Source organism: Erythrolamprus reginae, chromosome 3 (assembly GCF_031021105.1).
Source record: "Erythrolamprus reginae isolate rEryReg1 chromosome 3, rEryReg1.hap1, whole genome shotgun sequence".
NCBI lineage: Eukaryota > Metazoa > Chordata > Lepidosauria > Squamata > Dipsadidae > Erythrolamprus > Erythrolamprus reginae.
In genome coordinates, this window is record NC_091952.1 from 177361097 (window position 1) to 177383616 (window position 22520).

The 22520-nt window shown below is 38.5% G+C and overlaps 1 protein-coding gene across 11 annotated transcripts in view; it reads right to left on the bottom strand.

Moving 5' to 3' along the window:
• Nucleotides 1-22520, bottom strand: part of MAK (male germ cell associated kinase) — a 49402-nt gene that overhangs the window by 7557 nt on the left and 19325 nt on the right. For 7 of the 11 annotated variants that reach the window (XR_011558694.1, XM_070747239.1, XM_070747244.1 and 4 more), the window contains exons 5-12: nt 21386-21465; nt 19198-19330; nt 18943-19114; nt 16373-16540; nt 14268-14588; nt 13387-13577; nt 5356-5483; nt 3495-3623 (exon numbers count right to left, since the gene is read on the bottom strand). Coding sequence is in view for 10 of the 11 variants with exons in the window: in XM_070747239.1 (XP_070603340.1) it covers nt 3495-3623; nt 5356-5483; nt 13387-13577; nt 14268-14588; nt 16373-16540; nt 18943-19114; nt 19198-19330; nt 21386-21465 (1322 nt within the window). In the remaining variant the exon portion in view is untranslated. Of the gene's footprint in view, nt 1-962; nt 1038-3494; nt 3624-5355; nt 5484-13386; nt 13578-14267; nt 14589-16372; nt 16541-18942; nt 19115-19197; nt 19331-21385; nt 21466-22520 lie in introns of all 11 variants that reach the window. The other 4 variants (XM_070747238.1, XM_070747237.1, XM_070747236.1 and 1 more) reach the window with 1 other exon arrangement.

The window sequence follows — 22520 nt, forward strand, 5'->3', positions numbered from 1 at the left end:
TGTTCATTAAGTAACTTTCATCTCATTTTACGATCTCTTGCCGCTCGTTGTTAAGTGAATAACAGCAGTTGATATGTTAGTAACCTAGTTGTTAAATGAATCCTGGTTTCCCATTGACTTTGCTTGTTAGAAGGATGCAGAAGGGGATCGTAGGACACAGTAATGGTCATTAGTTGAACCAGTTGCCAAAGCATCTGAATTTTCATCATATAACCCTGTGGATGCTGCCAAGGTTGCAACTGTGAAAATCGGTCATGAGTCATGTTTTTTCTGTTTTTTCCATAACTTTGAATAGTCATTATATGAACCGTTGTAAGTCAAGGACTAGCTGTACTTTCTTTTCTGCATAGTAATGAAAGCAAACTAGCAAGAAATAAATGTCTTCATTAAAAGCTTGCAAGTCTTTCTTTACAATTAAGTCCAAATGTCCTGTACATTACTCATAACAATATGATCAACTGCACCACTCACAGGTTCAATACAATCAAAGTCACAAACATTACCAGAATGTAGCAGCCCAAGTGGAAACAGAAGTTATATTCCATTCCAAGAAGTAAAATTCTCCATAATTAAAACATATATTTTTTGATATGTTGTGAGCCGCCCCGACTCCACAGAGAGGGGCAGCATACAAGTCCAATTAGTAAATAAAATAAATAAATATTGCAGATATGCAGGAAATGGACACCTAGGCTTTTATCAAATCACAACAATAATAACTCTACCTGATATATTGTACTTTGATGCAAAACAGTATGATTAAAATACCATAATGCTTATGTAAAAGAAACAATTTTTCACAAGAAAGATTTTCTATGTATATGAAACTGCTAAAATGAAGGAATGTTAAAGTATTATAGATTTTATAACCTACTGAGAAGTTAATTGTAATTAGGCTTAGTTAAAAACAGAACAAATCTGAAAGGAAATAAATCAGGTTATATGTAATTGCCATTCATTACCTTTGGGATCCTCTAATTTTTCATTCACTCTTTCTTTGCATGAGAGTTTTTCAATTGGTTTAATTAAGTTTTCTTCTTCAGAGAAGGCAATAAAACAGATAAAAGAAAAGGATGAAAATAAATGCTTTGGAAAAATAGAAAAACTGGATGAAATGAATGGAAGAAATAATGAGAATAAGAAATGATAAAAAAAAGGAACAAATCTGAAAATAAAGTGTAAACAAGCTTTGCAAATTAGAGAGATTCCTAGCCACAGACAAGACCAATTTTAAAAACAGCAACCCTAGATCCATGCTTTATTATAATTCCAAATAAGGTACGTGCATTTTAGATTAGTAGAAATGGAAATATCTCTTATGAGAAGGTACTACTTTTAATAATCCGCAAAAAGACTTATAGAATTTTGAAATTGTGATTCAAAGATTGCTTCAAGGTTTTGGAGCAACCGTCAGTAAACTTCACAACTTTAAAACTTGTGACGTCCACAAGTCTTAAAGTTGCCAAGGTTACAGATCCCTGTTTTGGGGGAATGTGAACACAGAACCCATCTATGTCTCACTGAAGAAGAATGATCGAAGTCTAGGATCATGCAATGGCTGCAGACAAGCTTCTGGTGCGGTTGTGTGACCTTGGAAATGACTTGCTTAAATGCCGAAGGGGCAGGTGCTCCGTTCACGTCATTTTCTGCTCTGAATACCTTTCCTAAGCCAGATCAAAAACTGAGATGGGCAACTGTATAAAGAAATAGCCATGTCAGAATATATAATTTACGCCAAGAGTGACAAATTCTTTGTGACTCCCAAATTTTTGATATACAGTGTTCTCTCGATTTTTGCGGGGGATGCGTTCCGAGACTGCCCGCGAAAGTCGAATTTCGGCGAAGTAGAGATGCGGAAGTAAATACACTATTTTTGGCTATGAACAGTATCACAAGCCTTCCCTTAACACTTTAAACCCCTAAACTGCAATTTCTCATTCCCTTAGCAACCATTTAGATTATTACTCACCATGTTTATTTATTAAAGTTTATTAAAAAAATATTTATTAAAGGCGGACGAAAGTTTGGCGATGACGTATGACGTCATCGAACGGGGAAAAATGTGGTATGGGGAAAAAAACAGCAAAGTATTTTTTAATTAATATTTTTGAAAAACCGTGGTATAGCTGTTTCGTGAAGTTCGAACCCGCGGGAACACTGTAATCAGATTTTAACGTTATGCAAAGACTGTGGATTCAGTTTTTTACTGTACAATTTTTGAAATGCAAAATTCTTCCAGCCTCAGCCTTTCATTTTATGTCACCCAGAAATGGATGGCCTCACCTTAATGAACATTGGCCTTACCCCATGAACGTTAATAAAAAATATATATTAAGTGGTATTATCCAATAGCATTCCTGGCCTTTGGGGAATGAAGGGAAAAAGAAAGGAAGAACAGGTAAATTGAGGATTTGAGATGTCATAACAAGAAGACAGAAAAGAGTGGGAGGAAACTTAGATCGGAATGTTGTTTGAGCTCTTTACACATGTTGTTCTCTTTACACATGTTGTTCTGTGGGAGTGATGATATGCAGGAGATTTGCTTTAATAAGCAGCAGCTGGAGGGTTTTAATCAACTAATTAAGGTCACAAAGCTGAGCTTCTTAAAACTTGACCTTAGCACCTTTTAGGAAAGTACTATGCTGGGAAGAACAGTTCAGGAAGAGATGGCCTATTTAAGCAATCTCTGCCCTGCCAAGCGCACAAACATGGGTCAGGCACAAGGAACAATATCACAGAACCTTTATCTGAATGCAACAGCAGCAACCAGTGAACTTCACAACATCTCCCTCTTTCTGTCAACGTGGCTTGCTTAAAGACTATATTATTTAGTGAGCATGTCACCCGAACCAATTGCATTCAGTCACTAAATGAGGACTACCTGTGTGTGTGTAGTATGTTTTAAATTCCTACGTCTTCTCTGACCTGGTTTCAAGCCAATGAAAGAATGATGGAAGTGAATTTGTTACATGAACCTGGTAATTCAGCAATTTTCATTGGCTAGAAAAGAAAAATCCTTCCATGTTGTGCTCAACATTACATTGAATACATACTCTTGTGTATAGTGTAGTAAAGTGAAATCAGTAATGTCAGGGATAACAGTGTCACAACAACAACTTAAATCCAGTTAAGCAACTTATGCTATCTAGCAAGAAAGTTACACACCTTAATTATCTAAACACATAAGCACATACACACACTCTCTCTTATTTTTATTCATTTGGTGACACCATTTATACACCTTCAAGCGAGAGAAATAATACCTTGTGAATGTCAATATCTATTTTTTTTTACTGCTGAAAAGCTGAAATGTCATCAAATATAGAAACCACCTCTGGTTGCATATATATTGTGATTATCTCTATGTGAAGCCAAACCCTTATTCAAAACTATGCATATTAAAATGGAAAATGACATTACGCCTGAAAATAATTGTGGAAATAAAATATATTAAAAACAATATAGGATGCGTAATACTGTATTACATTAATTACCTGCATTGACTTGATTGAAAGAGAGACCTCCAATTGGTGCTATTGATTTTGAAAACAAAGGATTGTTGTAAGTACCATGGATTCTTTCTTTAGTGACCACTCCTGAAGAAACATTCTTAGGATTTACACCTTTAAGAAATTATCATGCTAAAGGTTAACATCTATCCATCACCTAGGTCACAAAATATAGTTGCATCAATACAGGAAATATAAAAAAATTACTTCCCTTTTTAAAAACTGGTTTTTATTTTATTTTTTGTCTGTGTGAACCGTCAGCTTCATCTCACTGTCTTTTCCCCTGCCATTACTATAACATGCAAACAAAAAAAATTCCAAAATATCTTAGGTGAATCAAAAGATCTAGTAGCCCAAGGGAAAAAAACCCAGGAGCCATCTATAACAATCATCTCTAACCCTAACCATAACAATTTGGGTCACAGGGAACAATTGCATGGAGTGCTTTTCTGCAGATTGGAGTGGACGTGGTTTGTGTGCTGTCTGCATCTCGTAAATGAGGCTTCGCTTGTTTGCACAACTCGGTTTCTGGCATGCCATGGCCTGGTGCCGGTCCACCAACTGGGGGTTGTGGACCCTTGATTTATAATATACAATTTAATGACTGTTAACAGCCACTATGTATGACAGGCAGGAAAAAAACTAGGAGAGCACATCCATGAACTCCAATTAGCAGTCAGAAAATACAATGAGGACTCCTTAATATCACAACACATTGACAGCATCAAACATGATAGATTGAACTAGAAAACTATGAGCATTTTAGATCAAGCTACATTTTTAAAAAATGCTAGGGAAACCTGCTACTCATACAGATCAGCCACCAATAAATACTTAGAGATAAACCATAGTCAAAAGAGACAATAACAAAGCTGAGAAGGTGACAAAAAGACCAAAACATCAAAAATATCTCCAGCAGCCTACACCCAGAGAAGCATGAATTAACTTCAGACAAACAACCAAGCAGAAAGCAATTCTCTAATCAGGGAACTCCCAAGGGGAAAACCACAGCCCCACCAACACTGGCATGGCCAGCTACTGTATGTAAACAAGGAGCAAACCCCACCAGCGAATGTCTGCAACCAAACTACCAAGCTCAGAGAGCACCCAGCACTTTACCCTAACTGGAATGCAATGCATATGCATGGGGTATGGAGGCTTGGCCCTCTGCTGATTCTTATGAAAACTCTTCAAATCTTTCAATGAAAATCTAAAAGAAAACAGAAAACAAACCAACTTCTAAAAGAACTTATCTCAATTACTATCAGTTCAGGGCATGAGAGCACCTACTATCTGTTCAGGGACTAGTTGCTTCCTCAGCCCTCAGATCTCCCATAAACACAAACATACCAATACATGTTCACAAGCTCAGATCTCAGTCCAAAAAAATAAAAGAGAAGATAGCTTCACAGATTCTAGATTACAGTAGAAATTATGAGAATGTAGGCGAGTTGCTGCTGGTTTAAGTCTTATCCTTACTCTACTTCAGGCAGCTCTGAAAGAGAAAATGAAAACAGCAAAGGGTAGCTATTAAAGCGTACCTGAGGCAAAAACTATTCTCCTGATGAATTCCATGGCAATCTGATTTTCTTGTGCTTTGTTATTTTTGACCGTTAATTGTCTGATCAGATCAACTAATTATTTCAGTGTCCAGACATTTTAAAGAGGATTTTCCCCTAATATCCGCTATAGCAGTATATTGCATGGAATGAGATTACTGAACAAAAAACACGTACCGGTAAGTTGAAAAAGACAGCAAAAATGAAATAAACAAACACATATGCACATCCACTCACACACATTTTGCTAACTGAGTTTGATAATGCGTTAAATAATTTCTCCTTACCAGGAACATATCTTGATTGTTTCAAATAGTACTGTTTTGCCGAAGTAGTTGATATTCCAGAATCGTTTCTCTTCATAACTTTGTTTTCTCCTGATCTGCCAGGGGTAGGAGATTTAGACTCAGGAACGCTGAAAATAAATATTATGAACATCACAAATTAATTATTAGTCTAGAAAAACAAAGTTTTCTTATGGTCTTAGGATTGTTGGATTTTAATTCAGCAAAGAGTTGAATAGCATTTAGCAAGAAACGGCACGGGATGGGAAATGTATGCAAACCTCTTCCAAATAAACTGATCATGATTTTAAAAACACCCCATTTTTACTGTGCCATACAGTACCAAACACAGATCCTTTCTAGTCCTGTGGAGCAGGGGTCCCCAAATTTTTTACACAGGGGGGGCAGTTCACTGTCCCTCAGACTGTTGGAGGGCCGGACTATAAAAAAAACCTATGAACAAATCCCTATGGACACTGCACATACCTTATTTAAAGTAAAAAAAAAAAGGGAACAAATACAATATTTAAAATAAAGAAGTAATAAGTAATTAAGTAATTAATAATGAAATAATAAAGTAATTTATACTTTTTTATTAACAAGTAAATTTAAACTTAAATCAACAAACTCCATTTCTCCTTCCTTCCTTCCCTCCTTCCTCTCCAGTTCTCTCTTCCCTCTTCCTTTTCTCTCATTTGTTTCATTTTCCTCTCCCTCGTTCTTTCCCTCCATCATTTTCTCATTTTTCCTTCTCTCTCTCTCTCTTTCCATCTCTCCCTCTTCCTTTCTCTCTCCCTCTCTATCTCTCCCTCTTTCTCTTTCTTTTTTCTCTGTCCCTCTCTTTCTCTTTCTTTCTCTCTCTCTTCTCTCTTTCTCTCACTCTTTCTAACTCTTTCTCTTTGAATTTCTCACACTTTCTCTCTCTCCCCCTCTCTCTATTTCTTCCTTTCTCTCTCTCCCTTTCTATCTCTCCTCTTCATTTCTCTCTCCCTCTCTATTTCTCCCTCTTTCTCTCTCTTATTATATCGATCGGTAAAATCTAGTGTGTTGCCACGGGCCGGTTAAAAGACCTTAGCGGGCCATAGTTTGGGGACCGCTGCTGTGGAGTATTATTGTGATGTATGTCAGGCCAGTGATGGTGAACCTTTTATACGAGTGCCATCGCACGCACATACCAACACTCATAATTGCAATGACCTCCCCTCTCCATGCACGCACAAATCCCTTGCGCTGCCCCTCCATGTATGTGCTCAGGCCTCACTGAAGCCTCCAGACTTCCAGTAGGCCCGTTGGGCTGTTTTTCGTCCTCCCCAGATTTCAGGAAAGCCTCTAGAGCCTGTGTATGGCAAAAACAGCCCAAGGGGCCTACCAGAAGTTTAGAAACGGCTCTGAAGGTTTTCCTGAAATCTGGGGAGAGTGAAAAACAGCCTCCCCCCCCACCTTCCGGAAGGTCAAAAATCAGCTGCGCCAGAACTGACCCACGGCAATGCCTCATGTGGCTTCAGATATGGCACCAAGTGACACCTGGTTCACCATCACGGCTATATGTAGTCTTCCACTTATATCTACAATGGGGCCTGGAATATCAGTTGCTGAACAAGCAATCATTAAGCAAGGTGCCACAATGCTTCATTCAACAACAAGCTCTCCCTGTTGCAGTTATTAAACAGAGTGCTGGGGAGAAGGCTTAGAACTCTTAGTCATAGTGGAACAAGAAGAAGATATGGGCTTCCCAATATACTTGGGAGTCCAGGCCCTTTCTCCACCCCACTAAGGAGATTGATCATGAGAGAGATGCAGTTTGCTAGTGTTTTTGCCAGATTTGAAGTCTGTTCCTCCAGCGCATTTCCTCTCGATGTAAGTCTGTCCTAACTTTAAATAGTTATCAAACAACTGGTTATAAGTCAAAGACTGCCTATATATATATGCCCTGCTTTTGCTTAAGGTGCTGTCTTAATAAAAATGATGTCATGTCACTGATCCAGTGCCAATTTCCTATTCCAGGAGTTAGCAGGGATTGCCAGCCACAACCATACAGTTATGCCTTTTACAATGTTTATTTGTACTAAAAATTACAGGTCATTACACTGGTTCACACAATTGGTTACAGGAAAATATATTATGCATGAGTTGGATCACAGCTGCACTGCCCTGGGGAAAAAGCTGTTGGATATGCTTGTAATTAAAACTATAATTTGACAATAGTTTTCTTAAAGCCACCATTATAAATATTTAGTCTTAAAAATGTCATAACAGTTTTTCAGTTTCCTCTGGAAACACAAAGCATTAATTACTGAAGTTCTACTGACAAATCTGTCCTAAACAATACCATCACTTCAGTGCAATATACTTTTCCAAATAGAGTTATATATAATTTAAGCATAATAATTACCGTATATACTCGAGTATAAGCCGAGTTTTTTAGCCCCAAAAATGGGCTGAAAAACACAGCCTCGGCTTATATTCGGGTCATTGACAAAGTCACCACACGAGGGCGCCATTGCTTGAGCCAGAGCGAGGAGGCACCAGCTTTTGTCCCCTCTGGCACGCCGTAGTTCCTCTCCCTGCCTCAAGCAAAGAAGGCAGCCATTTGCAATGGTGAGTCGGATTAAAAAGGCCCCCTGCTGTCAGATTCTCCTCCCCCTCCTTTGAAAGGATTTAAACTGTTTAAAAAATGGTATTTTGTGGTAGTTGCTGTCCTTGCTTGGATAGGATCTAATAATGTGTTATGAGGCAGAGCTAGACAGGAATTCTTTTTCTATCTGTCTATCTTTCTATCTATCTATTTTTCTATCTATCTATCTATCTATCTATCTATCTGTATCTATTTCTTTCTATCTATCTATCTATCTATCTGTATCTATTTCTTTCTATCTATCTATCTATCTATCTATCTATCTATCTATCTATTTTTCTATCTGTCTGTCTATCTTTATATCTATCTGTCTGTCTATCTATCTATCTATCTATCTATCTATCTATCTATCTATCTATCTAACTATCTATCTATCTATCTATCTATCTATCTGTATCTATTTCTATCTATCTATTTTTCTATCTAACTATTTTTCTTTCTATCTATCTATCTATCTATCTGTATCTATTTCTATCTATCTATCTATCTATTTTTCTATCTGTCTGTCTGTCTGTCTATCTATCTTCTATCTATATCTATCTATCTATCTATCTATCTATCTATTTCTATCTATCTATCTATCTATTTTTCTGTCTGTCTGTCTATCTATCTTTCTATCTATATCTATCTATCTATCTATCTATTTCTATCTATCTATCTATCTATTTTTCTGTCTGTCTGTCTGTCTATCTTTCTATCTCTATCTATCTATCTATCTATCTATCTATCTATCTATCTATCTATCTATCTATTTGGTTTTCTATGCTGATAACCTCACAGCAGCTAATGCTGAAGCTCTTCTTTGGATACACTTATTTGTTTGTTTGTTTGTTTGTTTAATTGGATTTGTATGCAATCCCTCTCCAAGGACTCAGGGTGGCTCACAGCATATATAAAAACAGAACAATAATGTAAATCCAATTAATGATGAGAAGGAATCCAGTTTTGAAGGATTTTAACTCTTAGGTTTTAGCTTTGTTCCTGATCGAGCTACTTTTTTTACTTTTTAATTTATTGTTAATATTGTTAATTTGTTTACCCTCTTTTAAATTTACAGAGCTAGTTTACTGATTTTCTTTAAAATAAATATTCTAAAACATGTCTCAATTAATGTAATTTTATTGTTTTCCATTTTTATAAGTTACCAGTAGCCACTGCATTTTCTAACCTCGGCTTATACTCAGGTCAATACGTTTTCCCAGTTTTTGTGGCAAAAATTGGTGCCTCGGCTTATACTCGGGTCGGCTTATATATACGGTATGTAAAAGCTCTCCAAATACAAGTATGAAGAATTTTACTTTATTTGTACCTAAAGGAGTAACATCACTGTCTTATTTTTGTTTGCTTTGTATGAAACAAGAGGCTTTCCTTTCCTTTCAGAAAATCCACTAATGCCATGCCTATATGACGTTTCGGTGAAATCACATTCACCATCATCAGGCTGAAGTATGTGAATGTGATTTCACCGAAACGTCGCATAGACATGCAAAATATTACACAGGGCAAAACCTGAACTCAGAACAATCTACATACATATACCCGTGAAAATTTACAAAAACAAATATATATATTTGTTATATATATTAATATATATATTAATTTTCAAATTCAGCTTAAACATGTGACACATACAGATAGAATTGTCGGCTATCAATAAAATTAACTGCCTTGGAAATGGCCCTGGGTTAGGCCGAGAGGCAAAAAAGGAGCTGTGATGTTCCTTCAATATACCAGGGTGATTCGACACAAAATGTAACCCTTCCCTGGTACAGAGCTGAAGGGATTGGATACTGTAGCCTAGAGGATAATTCTCTGCCTTACAAGGCAAAGGTTGCAGGTTCAAGTCCCAGTGGGTATGGCTAGCTGATGAGGCCAAAATAAGGCCGAAATAGATCTATCCTAGTCTCCCTTAATTTTCAAATTCAGCTTAAACATGTGACACACACACACACACACACACATATATATATATATGTGTGTGTGTAGATTGTTCTGAGTTCGGGTTTTGCCCTGTGTAATGTTTTGCATGTCTATGCGACGTTTCGGCGAAATCACATTCACCATCTTCAGGCTGTAGTTCCAATCTTTGTGTTGTTTTAAATGGAATGTTTGCAACTGACATTTCTTCCTAGTATGTAGTGTGGGGGTGGAGATTTGCTTTGAATGTAGCAAATAGATTGGGTGACCACGTTTCAGTGATCTGATTGGTTGGTGTAATCATAGTTATTAGAAGGAATGACATGGAGATTTTTTTGAGGTGTTTTGTTTAAGGCTGATTTCCAAATATAAAATTCTAAAATCATAATTATTAGAAGGATTGACATGCTGATTATTATGAAGTGTTTATTTTGTTTAAGGCTGGTTTCCAAATCTCTGGCAGGCGGGAGGTATCATCTCTTTTATTTAGACAAAGGGGTCTTCTCTCAATTTCGATAGCTTCTAGAGAAATTCTTCTATATAAATTCTCTGTTTTGTGGAGTAATTTAGTTTTTTCAAAGTCAATTTCGTGCCCTGTTTTTTTAATGTGCTGGACAAGGGAGGAGGTCTTTTCTTGTTTTTTGACTGCATTCACATGTTCTGCTATGCGTTGGCTCACTCTTCGGTTAGTTTGTCCAATGTATGTGGCTGCACATGTTTTGCAAGGGATTTCATAGATTCCTTGGTATTCCAATTGGATTTTATCTTTGGGGCTCCTTAGGATATTAGATATTTTTTGGTTATGTCATTCCATGTCATTCCTTCTAATAACTATGATTACACCAACCAATCAGATCACTGAAACGTGGTCACCCAATCTATTTGCTACATTCAAAGCAAATCTCCACCCCCACACTACATACTAGGAAGAAATGTCAGTTGCAAACATTCCATTTAAAACAACACAAAGATTGGAACTACAGCCTGAAGATGGTGAATGTGATTTCGCCGAAACGTCGCATAGACATGCAAAACATTACACAGGGCAAAACCCGAACTCAGAACAATCTACATACATATACCCGTGAAAATTTACGAAAACATATATATATATACAGTGGTCCCTCGACTTGCACGTTCTCGATTAGCGCGAAACGCTGCAACGCGGTTTTTCAAAAAATATTATTTAAAAAAATAAAATATTAAAAAATAAAAAAAATTTTTATTCTGTTCCCTGAATGGAGACCGCCGGCCGCTCAATCGGGCCGGCAGGGAACAGAATGGAGCCTTCCGCGGCGGGGCTGGTAAGGGGGGGAGCCGAGGGGGGAGCCGAGCCCAGCCCCGTGGCATTCGCTTTCCTCCCGCCGGCAGCCGACTGATCGTGGGCTCCTTCGCAACCTCAGAGAGCTTCCTGGTTTTCGTGAGCTTTCATGCCCCGGAAGCTCTCCGAGGTTGCGAAGGAGCCCACAATCAGTCTCGGCTGCGGGTGGGAGGAAGGCGAATCCCCCGTGGGCTCCGTTACATCTTCCGCTGCCAGCCAGGCCATGCTGGCGGCAGCGGAACAATCGCTGGCTGTCAACTTTTCTTTTTAAAACTGGGCAGGAGCTGACTTGCCTCCCCAGTGCTAAAAAGAAAAGTTGACAGCCAGCGCTACGACAGCCAAGCAGCCAGGGAAGTCGAGCCAGGCGTGGCGGCGGCAGCGCTGCTTCTCCGGTCGCCCGGTCCTCTCCTGCCTCCTGCTCCGATGTTCCCCGCTGCGACGGAAGGCAGTCGCTTGGCTAGGGAGGCTCGGCCGAAAGGGGCTGGAGCGGCAGAGCCGAGCACGCCTTCCACCCAGGGAGTCCTGCCCTTTCATCCCCGCCGACCACAGGGGCGAGGGGTGGGGATGAAGGGGCAGGACTTCCCGGGCGGAAGGCGTGCTCGGCTCTGCCGCTCCAGCCCCTTTCGGCCGAGCCTCCCTAGCCAAGCGACTGCCTTCCGTCGCAGCGGGGAACATTGGCGCAGGAGGCAGGAGAGGACCGGGCGACCGGAGAAGCAGCGCTGCCGCCGCCACGCCTGGCTCGACTTCCCTGGCTGCTTGGCCGGGGAGGCTCGGCCGAAAGCGGCTGGAGCGGCAGAGCCGAGCACGCCTTCCACCCGGGAAGTCCTGCCCCTTCATCCCCACCCCTCGCCCCTGTGGCCGGCTCATCCAGGGGGGCGTGTGTGGACTGGCAAGCGGCAAGCGGGAAGACCAAGGGAAGGTTCCTTCAGCCGCCCAACACCTGATCCGCTCCGCAGCGCGGCAGCAGCGAGGAGCCGAAGATGGGGTTTCCCCTTTGCCTTTACCCCATCTTCGGCTCCGCGCTGCGGAGCAGATCAGCTGTTGGGCGGCTGAAGGAATCTTCCCTTGGTCTTCCCCGCCGCCCACACGCAAACTCCACCATCTGCGCATGTGCGGCCATGAAAAAAATGGCGCACATGCGCAGATGGTGGTTTTACTTCCGCATCCAATATAACGCGGAAATCGGTTAGCGCGGGAGGTCTTGGAACGTAACCCCCGCGCTAACCGAGAGATCACTGTGTATATATATATATATATATATATGTTAAAATGTTTTCAGCTGGAATTTTAAAATTAAGGGAGACTAGGATGGTCCCATTTCGGCCTTATTAGGCCTCATCAGCTAGCCACACCCCTTTCTTTTACTGGGATTCGATCTGATGGGTCTAATTGCTAGCTCTCTGCTTTACAATGCAGAAGCTTCCCAGATCGAATCCCAGTAAAGAAAGGGGTGTGGCTAGCTGATGAGGCCTAATAAGGCCGAAATGGGACCATCCTAGTCTCCCTTAATTTTAAAATTCCAGCTGAAAACATTTTAACACATACAGAATATAGTTGTCGGCTATAAATATATTAACTGCCTTGTAGTGGTCCTGGGTTGGGCCTAGAGGCAAAAAGGAGCTGTGACGTTCCTTAAATATACCAGGGTGATCCGACTTAAGAAAAACATATATATATATATATATATATATATATATATATATATATATATATATATATATATATATATATATATATATGAAATACTGCAATATTTAAAGCAACCATCGACATTACAACTGATACAGAATTCTTTTTTTATTGTTTTTTTAGAATGTTCAATATTTACAGTCCTCTCAGTAATTTACAGATAAATTAAAACACCTTTTTAAAGCTGTAAAACAATGTAGAAAGCAATATAGAATCAGGGCTACAATCAAGAAGCATCAATAACAACAATAAATACTTCATAAAACTGTTTCTTAACCTAACCGCACCCCTCCAAGAGGCTGGCATTATGTTCACAGTCCAGAAGGAGTTCACAATCAATCCTACATGTTGAGAAAATATAAGCTACATATAAAACAGCATAAGGTACATATATTTAAGATTTATTAAGGCCAGATGGACAGACTAGAATATAATTATAATTATAACAACAACAAAAAATGTAATACCTTACCTAAAAAGTGATTCCTTTGTCTTCTTCTCATTTAACACCACAATGCTAGGCTTCTTAAAATAAGAAATTCCAAATTCTGTATCATCAAAATCATCCCAACTATCCATTGTCTTTAACATAGTTTGACCCCACCGGCGTCGATTGTTTTTCATACCCATTGTACCATTTGAGGGTCCGATGGCTATGTGTTTCTGTTTAAATTACAAAAAAAAAAATTAGAAATTATTTCTGATATATTTTAGAAGTTTACATTACTATGTTGCAATATGTGTTAGGGGGTATTTGGAGGTGTCTGAGTACAGAAATAAAATAAATCTGTCTTCTTCTCATAGTAAAAGAATATAAAATATAATTTTTGAATACTATAAGAGAATTATAATAAACGACCTGCTATATAATCATACATTCCAGTGAAAGAATACAAATGCCAGAAGCATTGCTGCTGCCAAATTAATTTAGGATTAGATATGGAAATGCAATATATAGAAAAATGAACAGAGGTAAAAAAAGAGGATTAACAATAGGGGGAAAAGTATGTAACAGAGATAAAGAGATATAGTTAGAGGGGGAAAAAGAACTGGAAAAATATGTGGTATACAGAAACAAGTAAACTACAGACGGAGATTATTTTTTAAAAAATTGGGGAAAAACAGGAAATATTTGTAATAGTTCATGGAGGGGAATGCAGAAAAATCAATTTATGAAGACAGGGTTAAAGGAAATAATAAGAAATAGTAACCCAGAATGTGCTTGAACATTTAACATGTGATGAAATACTTTTCAATTCATGAGAATATATAATAAAACTGCTCTCAAAGTGATTTGAGCACTTCTGGAGCAATTATAGACTTGGTCATAAGTTGTATCTGAGTGCAACTTACTGATATTGAGTTTTTACTGATGGCTGGAAGGAATGACTGAGGCTGTTGCTGTACTGATGGTTGTTGACTCACTGCATTCTGAGGCAGCTGGATTGACTGGAGGGGATGTTGGTTTTTCTTGGATAGACACTGTAGCTTATCAGTTGCATCTAGTGAAGACTGAGATTCTGGCACAGGTACAACTTCTAATTTTGATATACGTTCAAGTTTGGGCAAAGATGGTTTTCGTTCTGTGAACTTGTGATATGGCTGTTTCTGACTGATGCATTGTGGAGGTGGTCCTAAAACCTGGCCCACTTGAAAGTAAGGAAACCTCAATGCCTAAGGAAAAAGACAACACTTGTAACACAGCTATGCCACTAAAGATTCTACAGGTCAAATATATATAGGTTATACAAAATGAACCAGACTTACTGGAGTCCAACTGGACTTAATTTCATGGAAAACAAGACTATTGCAGTTTAGTGACTGAGAACGTAAGCTTGGATGTTCAAATCTCTCATTAATCACAAACCACGTTAAGTCATGCTTAAGCCACTAGCAATTTTCCAAAAACATTCTAATAATTTCTGTGAACCGACACTTTGCCTATGGTCTTTTCCTTTTACTTCCATATACTTTGTTAAATATAATTCTTTTCTAGTTCATCATTCCTGCCCCCATCTGGCTTACGTGTAGGTTTGCCTGCTGATCATCAGTATCATCATCATCGTCTTTAAAGTTCAGTATGTGGAAATCTAAAGGGTACTATGCCCTGTACAAAGGATACTGTGATTAATAATATTTAAAATCTATTTTTATGACTTTTCTCAAATGCTCAGTGTACAGTAGGTGATAACCATGCAAAGTGCAATTTTTTTCTCTTTGTTTATCTAAAGCTTTGAGAAACCAGTTGTTGTTATTGAAGATCAACAGGGAAAGACATATACATAACTTTTGAGAAGTATCAATTCAGTCATTCCAAGCACCTAGAATGACAGATTCCTTGTTAATAAATTCCTGATATCCCTAAAGCAGGGCCGAAAACCTGTAGCATCCAGCCTTTGTTGAGCTCCAATTACAGTCATAGACATAGACTTGTTTCTCAACAAAGTACATTTTTCATGTTGTTATATTTAATAAAACGTCAAATACGTTGTGTGTGGTTAGCTCTGGCCCAGCTCCTGCCCCAAAGACTGTGGATGTGGGAGAGACATCCACATGCTGCAGGCCTGTTTTGCCCCCGGTGGAATCTGATGATGAAGGCTCCTCTGACTAAGAAGACGTGAGTGACAGGGAGTAGGAGAGTGTGGCAGACAGCTCAGAAGGAGATCAATTATCTAGCTCCTCCTTGGATTCAGAACAAGAGTTAATGATACAGCCACGCATGCGGAGAGCGATGCATAGGCAACAACAACTGAGATATTATTATCAAAGAAAATGAGGCCACCTGTGGTTGGGTGGGGCTGTGGTAATTAGTGAGGCTGCTATAAATAGCAGCCGGTGGGTTTGGCCATTGTGGAGCATTATCTGATCGTTGTGTTTCATGACTGCTTTACTGACTTTGACCTTTTGTGTGCTGATTTTTCCCCGCTTGGAAACTAAACCAGAGCAAAGTTTGTTTCACTTTGTGAAAGAAGGACTATGAATTGCCTCACAGCTGCAAGCTAAGTATCACAGAACTGATAAGGGACTTGTACAAATTACCAGTTTGTTTGGAGACCAGTGCTCTTTGCTATACCAAAAGAGGGCTTAGTTTAAGTGAATTTTCATTACAAAGAACATTGTTTTGAACTTTCAAATGTGTGTGTGTCTGAAATTTGTACCTGTGAACTTTTGGGAGGAGTGTACCAGAGAGCCCGACAGAACACGTTGTAATACCTTTTATAGTTAATCTTATGAAATGATCATTTTTCCTTTCTTTTAAGATACTTAGTTATAAGAAAACTGCAAAAGTATTCTGTATATTGTGCAAGTGCTTCTAACAAAACCATTTTTAATTTTGATGAAGTGCTTGTAAATGACTCATGAGTTTGTGAGGGTTGGTTGTTGGGGTTTTTTTGCAATAGCTTATAGTCATTGTATAAGCAAAATTGTCATATTGTTAATACCAAAAGCCTGCATACCTGACTTGCTGTAGGTCGTTTCTTTGGATCCCAATACAACATTTCATTCATGAGAAACAATGCCTCACTGCTGGCATTTGGAATGAGAGTCTTTAGATTTATTGAAACACACTGAGGAAATCGAAAATTCATTGCAGCAGCAAGCTGGTAACCTTCTGGCCAATCACTCTGTGAAGTAGGATAACAAGTACAGTCTTTAGAACTAAAATAAGTCATTTTTATTATTCATTATTGAATGCATGCAACTATTATTTCTGGTTAATTTGTTTAACCAAAACTCAAACTTGTTCACAGATAGTCCTCAAGTACTGATTGCAGTTGCGACAAGCAACTCCTTCACTTAAGCAACATGATCACAAAATGTAATGATATAAGAGAATGACCTTGAAGGACAAGGGGATGACACATTGCCTAGGAAACTGTCAGGCAAAACATGGAGAAGCCTCCAGTCCAGTGTCTTAACAGTTAACAGATGAAGAAACCTAGGATCTAATTGATCTGCTGGTTAAAAGTGATGGTAGAAGATATGTACCTTCAGATTTCAAAAATTATGTTAATTTAGCCTAACGATAAAATAGAATCAGTTCATCTAGTTTTGTTTCCTTTCTGGTTTACTTGAAAGGGCTGACATCAATCTTGTAAGACTCGAGGTACACAATTCCCACTTGCGGCTTCCTTCTGGCCTCCCCATTGACTCTGCTTGTTGGAAACTGGCTGTGAAGGTCACAAATGGTGATCCTAAGATCGTGGGATACTACAACCATCATACATGGCTTCTGATTGCCAAGTGCAACCACTTTACTGCAGAACTACTATGATAGCAACTTCAAGGACAAGTTGTAAATCGTTTCCAATGATGTCATTAACGCTGAATAGTCTCTGAAAATGCAACGGGTGAGGATTACCTGTGTTATATACTGGAAAGTTAATTATACGGAGTGATGATGTCAATTCCCACAATGAAAGAATGGGTGGACAAGTAACAGAGCTAGCAGAGATGACAAAATTTATTGTTTCAATTGGAGAAAAGAATGTATCCAGCTTTGTTTCTCTCTAGAAATTGCTCCTGAACCTAACTGCTCCTGGGTGTGAGGGTGCTCAAAGGTGTGTGATTGGCAGAAGGGCATGGCATGAGCTCACATGAACTTGGAGTGGTTGCTGTAGGGTGTGAAAGGGTACATGAGTAGTGGTAGGAAGTATGGCAAGAGCAAAGTGGGGCTTGGGATGGGTATGCACGGAGAAGGAAGACTTACCTAAGCAAATTAAACAATTTTCCCTGATGGTTTCCCCATTGACTTTGCTTGTGCAAAGCCAGCAGAGAACATGCAATTTGCAAACACAAGACCACGGAATGCTGCAACTACTACAGTGGAACCCCGACATAAGAGCTGCTCTACTTAAGAGCAACTCGAGATAAGAGCTGGGAGGGGAGAGATATTTTTGTTCTACTTACAAGCCCAAATTCGAGATACAAGCGCCAAGGAGCTGTCTCCTGAAGCCAAACGCTAACTTCCGCGTTCGGCTTCAGGAGACAGCTGCGAAGCGGCGTGCGTGTTTTAAAAGGTTGCAGCCGGCCTGGGGGGCTCGGGGGGGTGCTTGCAGCTTTCTTTCTTGCTCTTTTTCTTTCTCTCTTTTACCTTCCCTTCCTCTATTTCTTCTTTTCTTTCTCCTTCCCACCTTCTTCCCTCCCTCCCTCCTTTCACTCATTCCTCTCTTACTCTCCCCTTTCATAAGTTTCCTTGCTTCCTTCCTCTGTTCCTGTCCCTTCCCCCTTTCTTTCTTTCTTTCTTTCTTTCTTTCTTTCTTTCTTTCTTGCTCTTTTTCTTTCTCTCTTTTACCTTCCCTTCCTCTATTTCTTCTTTTCTTTCTCCTTCCCACCTTCTTCCCTCCCTCCCTCCCTTCACTCATTCCTCTCTTACTCTCCCCTTTCATAAGTTTCCTTGCTTCCTTCCTCTGTTCCTGTCCCTTCCCTCTTTCCTTCCTTCCTTCCCACCCTCCGTCCATTCATTCACCCATTCATCTCTTGATCGCTTAAAGCCGGTCCCTGGTGCAAAAAGGGTTGGGGACCTCTGTCCTACAGGATTGGGTGGCAGAGAAGTTGAACATATGTAAATTTAAAAGTTTAAGAAAGTTTACAAGTTAAGTGAAAGAAACTTCATTATTCATTTATATGTACATGTACATTTCTTCATTAAAAACATGTCTTTCTGCATAATTTAGACTAACTTTGTGAGTTTTTTGAGGGCTGGAACCAATTAAAATTATTTACATTAATTCCTATGGGGAAAAGTCGTTCGAGATAAGAGCTGCTCGACTTAAGAGCCCAGGTCCGGAACGAATTAAACTCGTATCTCGAGGTACCACTGTAAAAGTAAAAGCCAGGCCACCAAGTGTTCAGATCATGACCATATGACCAGGGCTTCTGGGAGAGTCAGAACTTTGATAATCAATCTTATTAAGCACTATGATTTCAAATGGTTGGTGAATGAATGGTTATTAATCAAGAGCTACCTGTCATTTTAATTTTATTTGCACAAATTGTAATAATATGCATTTTCAAAATACTTTACCTTCTTTGGCGTTCCTAACACCTGGCAAATTTTGAAAATTTCATCAACTTCACTTGTTCCTGGAAAAAGTGGTCTGAGTGTATATAGTTCAGCCATTATACTACCAACAGCCCAAATGTCAATAGGGGAACTATAAATAGAAGATCTCAATAAAACTTCAGGTGCACGATACCTAAAAAGGGTGAAGAGAAATAATTGATAACTGTTCGAGAGGCTTATAATATAAGTGAAAACCACATTAAAACTCACACTTACCATCTGGTAGAAACATAATCTGTGTATGGAGGCTGAGATCTTAGTTCTCTAGCCAATCCAAAATCAGCAATTTTAATAAGTTCTGGACCCATACAAAGAAGGTTTTCAGGTTTCATATCTCGATGAAAAAATCCTGCAAACATGAATATGGAATAAATAGATAACAATGGAGTGGATTTCAAATTCTTCTAACAATAGGATTATTTTAAACTACATGGGTTTATTTATTTATTTAGATTTGTATGCCGCCACTCTCCGCAGACTTGGGGCGGCTCACAACAAAGTGAAAAACAATTTATAACAAATCTAAATTTCTATACAAATTTTCTATACAGATTTGCCATACAAATCTTCTTTTAAATTTTGTTTTCAAACCACACTAAATACAAACTTCAAAAAATTATCAATCATGTATAGAACTGAGAGCTAACATATTTCACTGAACTGTTACTAACTGGATCAAACTCCATTTAAGTCACTACATTTGATCCAGTTATCAAAACTTTAAAAGACATTTTTTTGATATATAGAGTGAAATTAAAGTAGTACAGTGGTACCTCTACCTAAGAATGCCTCTACTTAAGAACTTTTCTAGATAAGAACCAGGTGTTCAAGATTTTTTTGCTTCTTCTTAAGAACCATTTTCTACTTAAGAACCCGAGCCCAGAAAAAATTCCCAGGAAATTTGAGAGTGGCACAAAGGCCTGGCCAGTTTCCGGCCATTCCCCCTGGGTTTCTCTCTCTGGCACATTGTATGGGAGGCAGCCTCGCGCCAGGTGTATGGGAGGCGCGTGCTCCTCCTCACTGCCTCAGAGTCCCTCTCTTTTTTTTAAAGCCTTAAGTTTTGGATTTTTTTTATTCCCCTCACCTCATCTTCTTTCTTCAGCAGCGACTGTCCTCTCCTCTTCTTCCTCCTCCTCCTCCCACCCAAATTCTGAGCTTTAATTTCTTTCCTAATGGGTTTGCACGCATTATTTGCTTTTACATTGATTCCTATGGGAAAAATTGCCTCTACTTACAAACTTTTCTACTTAAGAACCTCGTCATGGAATGAATTCAGTTCTTAAGTAGAAGTACCACTGTACATGTTTAATGAACACAAGCAAATAACTAGGTTAATTTTTTATGATTAAAATAAATTTAGTCTAAGCACCATTTAGCCTATATTTAATGTAAAGTTCTTCATACCACTTTAAATACAGCCAAAATTGTTTCTTTTAAAAGCATATCATTCACAGCAACAATAATTTTTGAAATTTGTTTTCCCTTTTTTAGAGTCAATTAAATCTTGCAATAATATCACAAGTGGTATTAGAAATCAGGAATCTGATTCTCTGAAATCGATTACAGCAAGACTAATGTACAAGTAGGCATAGATCTGATGACAAAAGGTTTGTAAAATATTGTAATATAAAGAATAAATCTGAGAGAAAAAATTAAATATCAGGTAGCTAACATTTAAAGATGTAACAAATCAAGAGTTTGTTTCTTATAATAAATGAGGGACCCCAAATTCATACACTCTTCTGTAGATTTCTACAATGCTGCAACAAGTTCTACAATTTCTGTTGGTGCAAAACACTGTAAAATACACTGCCTGCATTCTAACACCACAAATGGATAAGAAAATGTGTACCCTCTAATAAAAATTAGGAAGCCAAACATTATGATATATACAAAGGCATAGAACTACTTTATTCAACTTAATACCATCTCTTGGATACTACACAGTACACATTATGAAATAGGACAGCCCATTTAATGTAATGTGAACAAATGTGAGCAACGTGAATTAAGATTAGTCTGGTTTTGGAATAAGTGCTGGCTGTCAAAAACTTGATCAACTCTTACAAAAAGTGTCCCCTATAAGAAATCAAATGATTAAACCTAGCTCATACTTCCATTTGAAGTGACTTTCTGTGCCCGAATAAAGCATTGTTCTGAATGGAATCCTATGCCAAGAAATTGTGACATAGACAACCATCAATCAATTAATATAATTACTGAGATTCAGATTCTGGAACACTTGATTCTCAAAATAATATGTTCTAAAATAGTTTATTTAGCAATTATTTTAAACGTTTTATCTTTGGACTATTGGTACCAAATATCACATGTCTATTACGTCTCCTGTCTGATGAAGTATACATTTGCCTATTCACTCTAAGCAGCAATATTCTCTACTCACCATGTTTATGGATAAAAGCTAAGCCTTGTAATATTTGATACATAATGTTCCTGATGACAGACTCGGGAAACAGTTTATTTCTGTAATGCAAACAATGAGCAATGAAACAGGATTCTTTTCAGATACAAACAAATATGCTTTACTGTTTCATTTATTTATTTATCCAATACCTTAACCCAGTGATAGAAACATAGAAACATAGAAGTCTGACGGCAGAAAAAGACCTCATGGTCCATCTAGTCTGCCCTTATACTATTTTCTGTATTTTATCTTAGGATGGATATATGTTTATCCCAGGCATGTTTAAATTCAGTTACTGTGGATTTATCTACCACGTCTGCTGGAAGTTTGTTCCAAGGATCTACTACTCTTTCAGTAAAATAATATTTTCTCATGTTGCTTTTGGTCTTTCCCCCAACTAACTTCAGATTGTGTCCCCTTGTTCTTGTGTTCACTTTCCTATTAAAAACACTTCCCTCCTGGACCTTATTTAACCCTTTAATATATTTAAATGTTTCGATCATGTCCCCCCTTTTCCTTCTGTCCTCCAGACTATACAGATTGAGTTCATTAAGTCTTTCCTGATACGTTTTATGCTTAAGACCTTCCACCATTCTTGTAGCCCGTCTTTGGACCCGTTCAATTTTGTCAATATCTTTTTGTAGGTGAGGTCTCCAGAACTGAACACAGTATTCCAAATGTGGTCTCACCAGCATTCTATATAGTGGGATCATAATATTCCTCTTCCTGCTTGTTATACCTCTAGCTATGCAGCCAAGCATCCTACTTGCTTTCCCTACCGCCTGACTGCACTGTTCACCCATTTTGAGACTGTCAGAAATCACTACCCCTAAATCCTTTTCTTTTGAAGTATTTGCCAACACAGAACTGCCAATACAATACTCAGATTGAGGGTTCCTTTTCCCCAAGTGCATTATTTTACATTTGGAAACATTAAACTGCAGTTTCCATTGCTTAGACCATTTATCTAGTAAAGCTAAATCATTTACCATATTACAGACGCCTCCAGGAATATCAACCCTATTGCACACTTTAGAGTCATCGGCAAATAGGCAAACCTTCCCTACCAAACCTTTCCCTATGTCACTCACAAATATATTAAAAAGAATAGGAC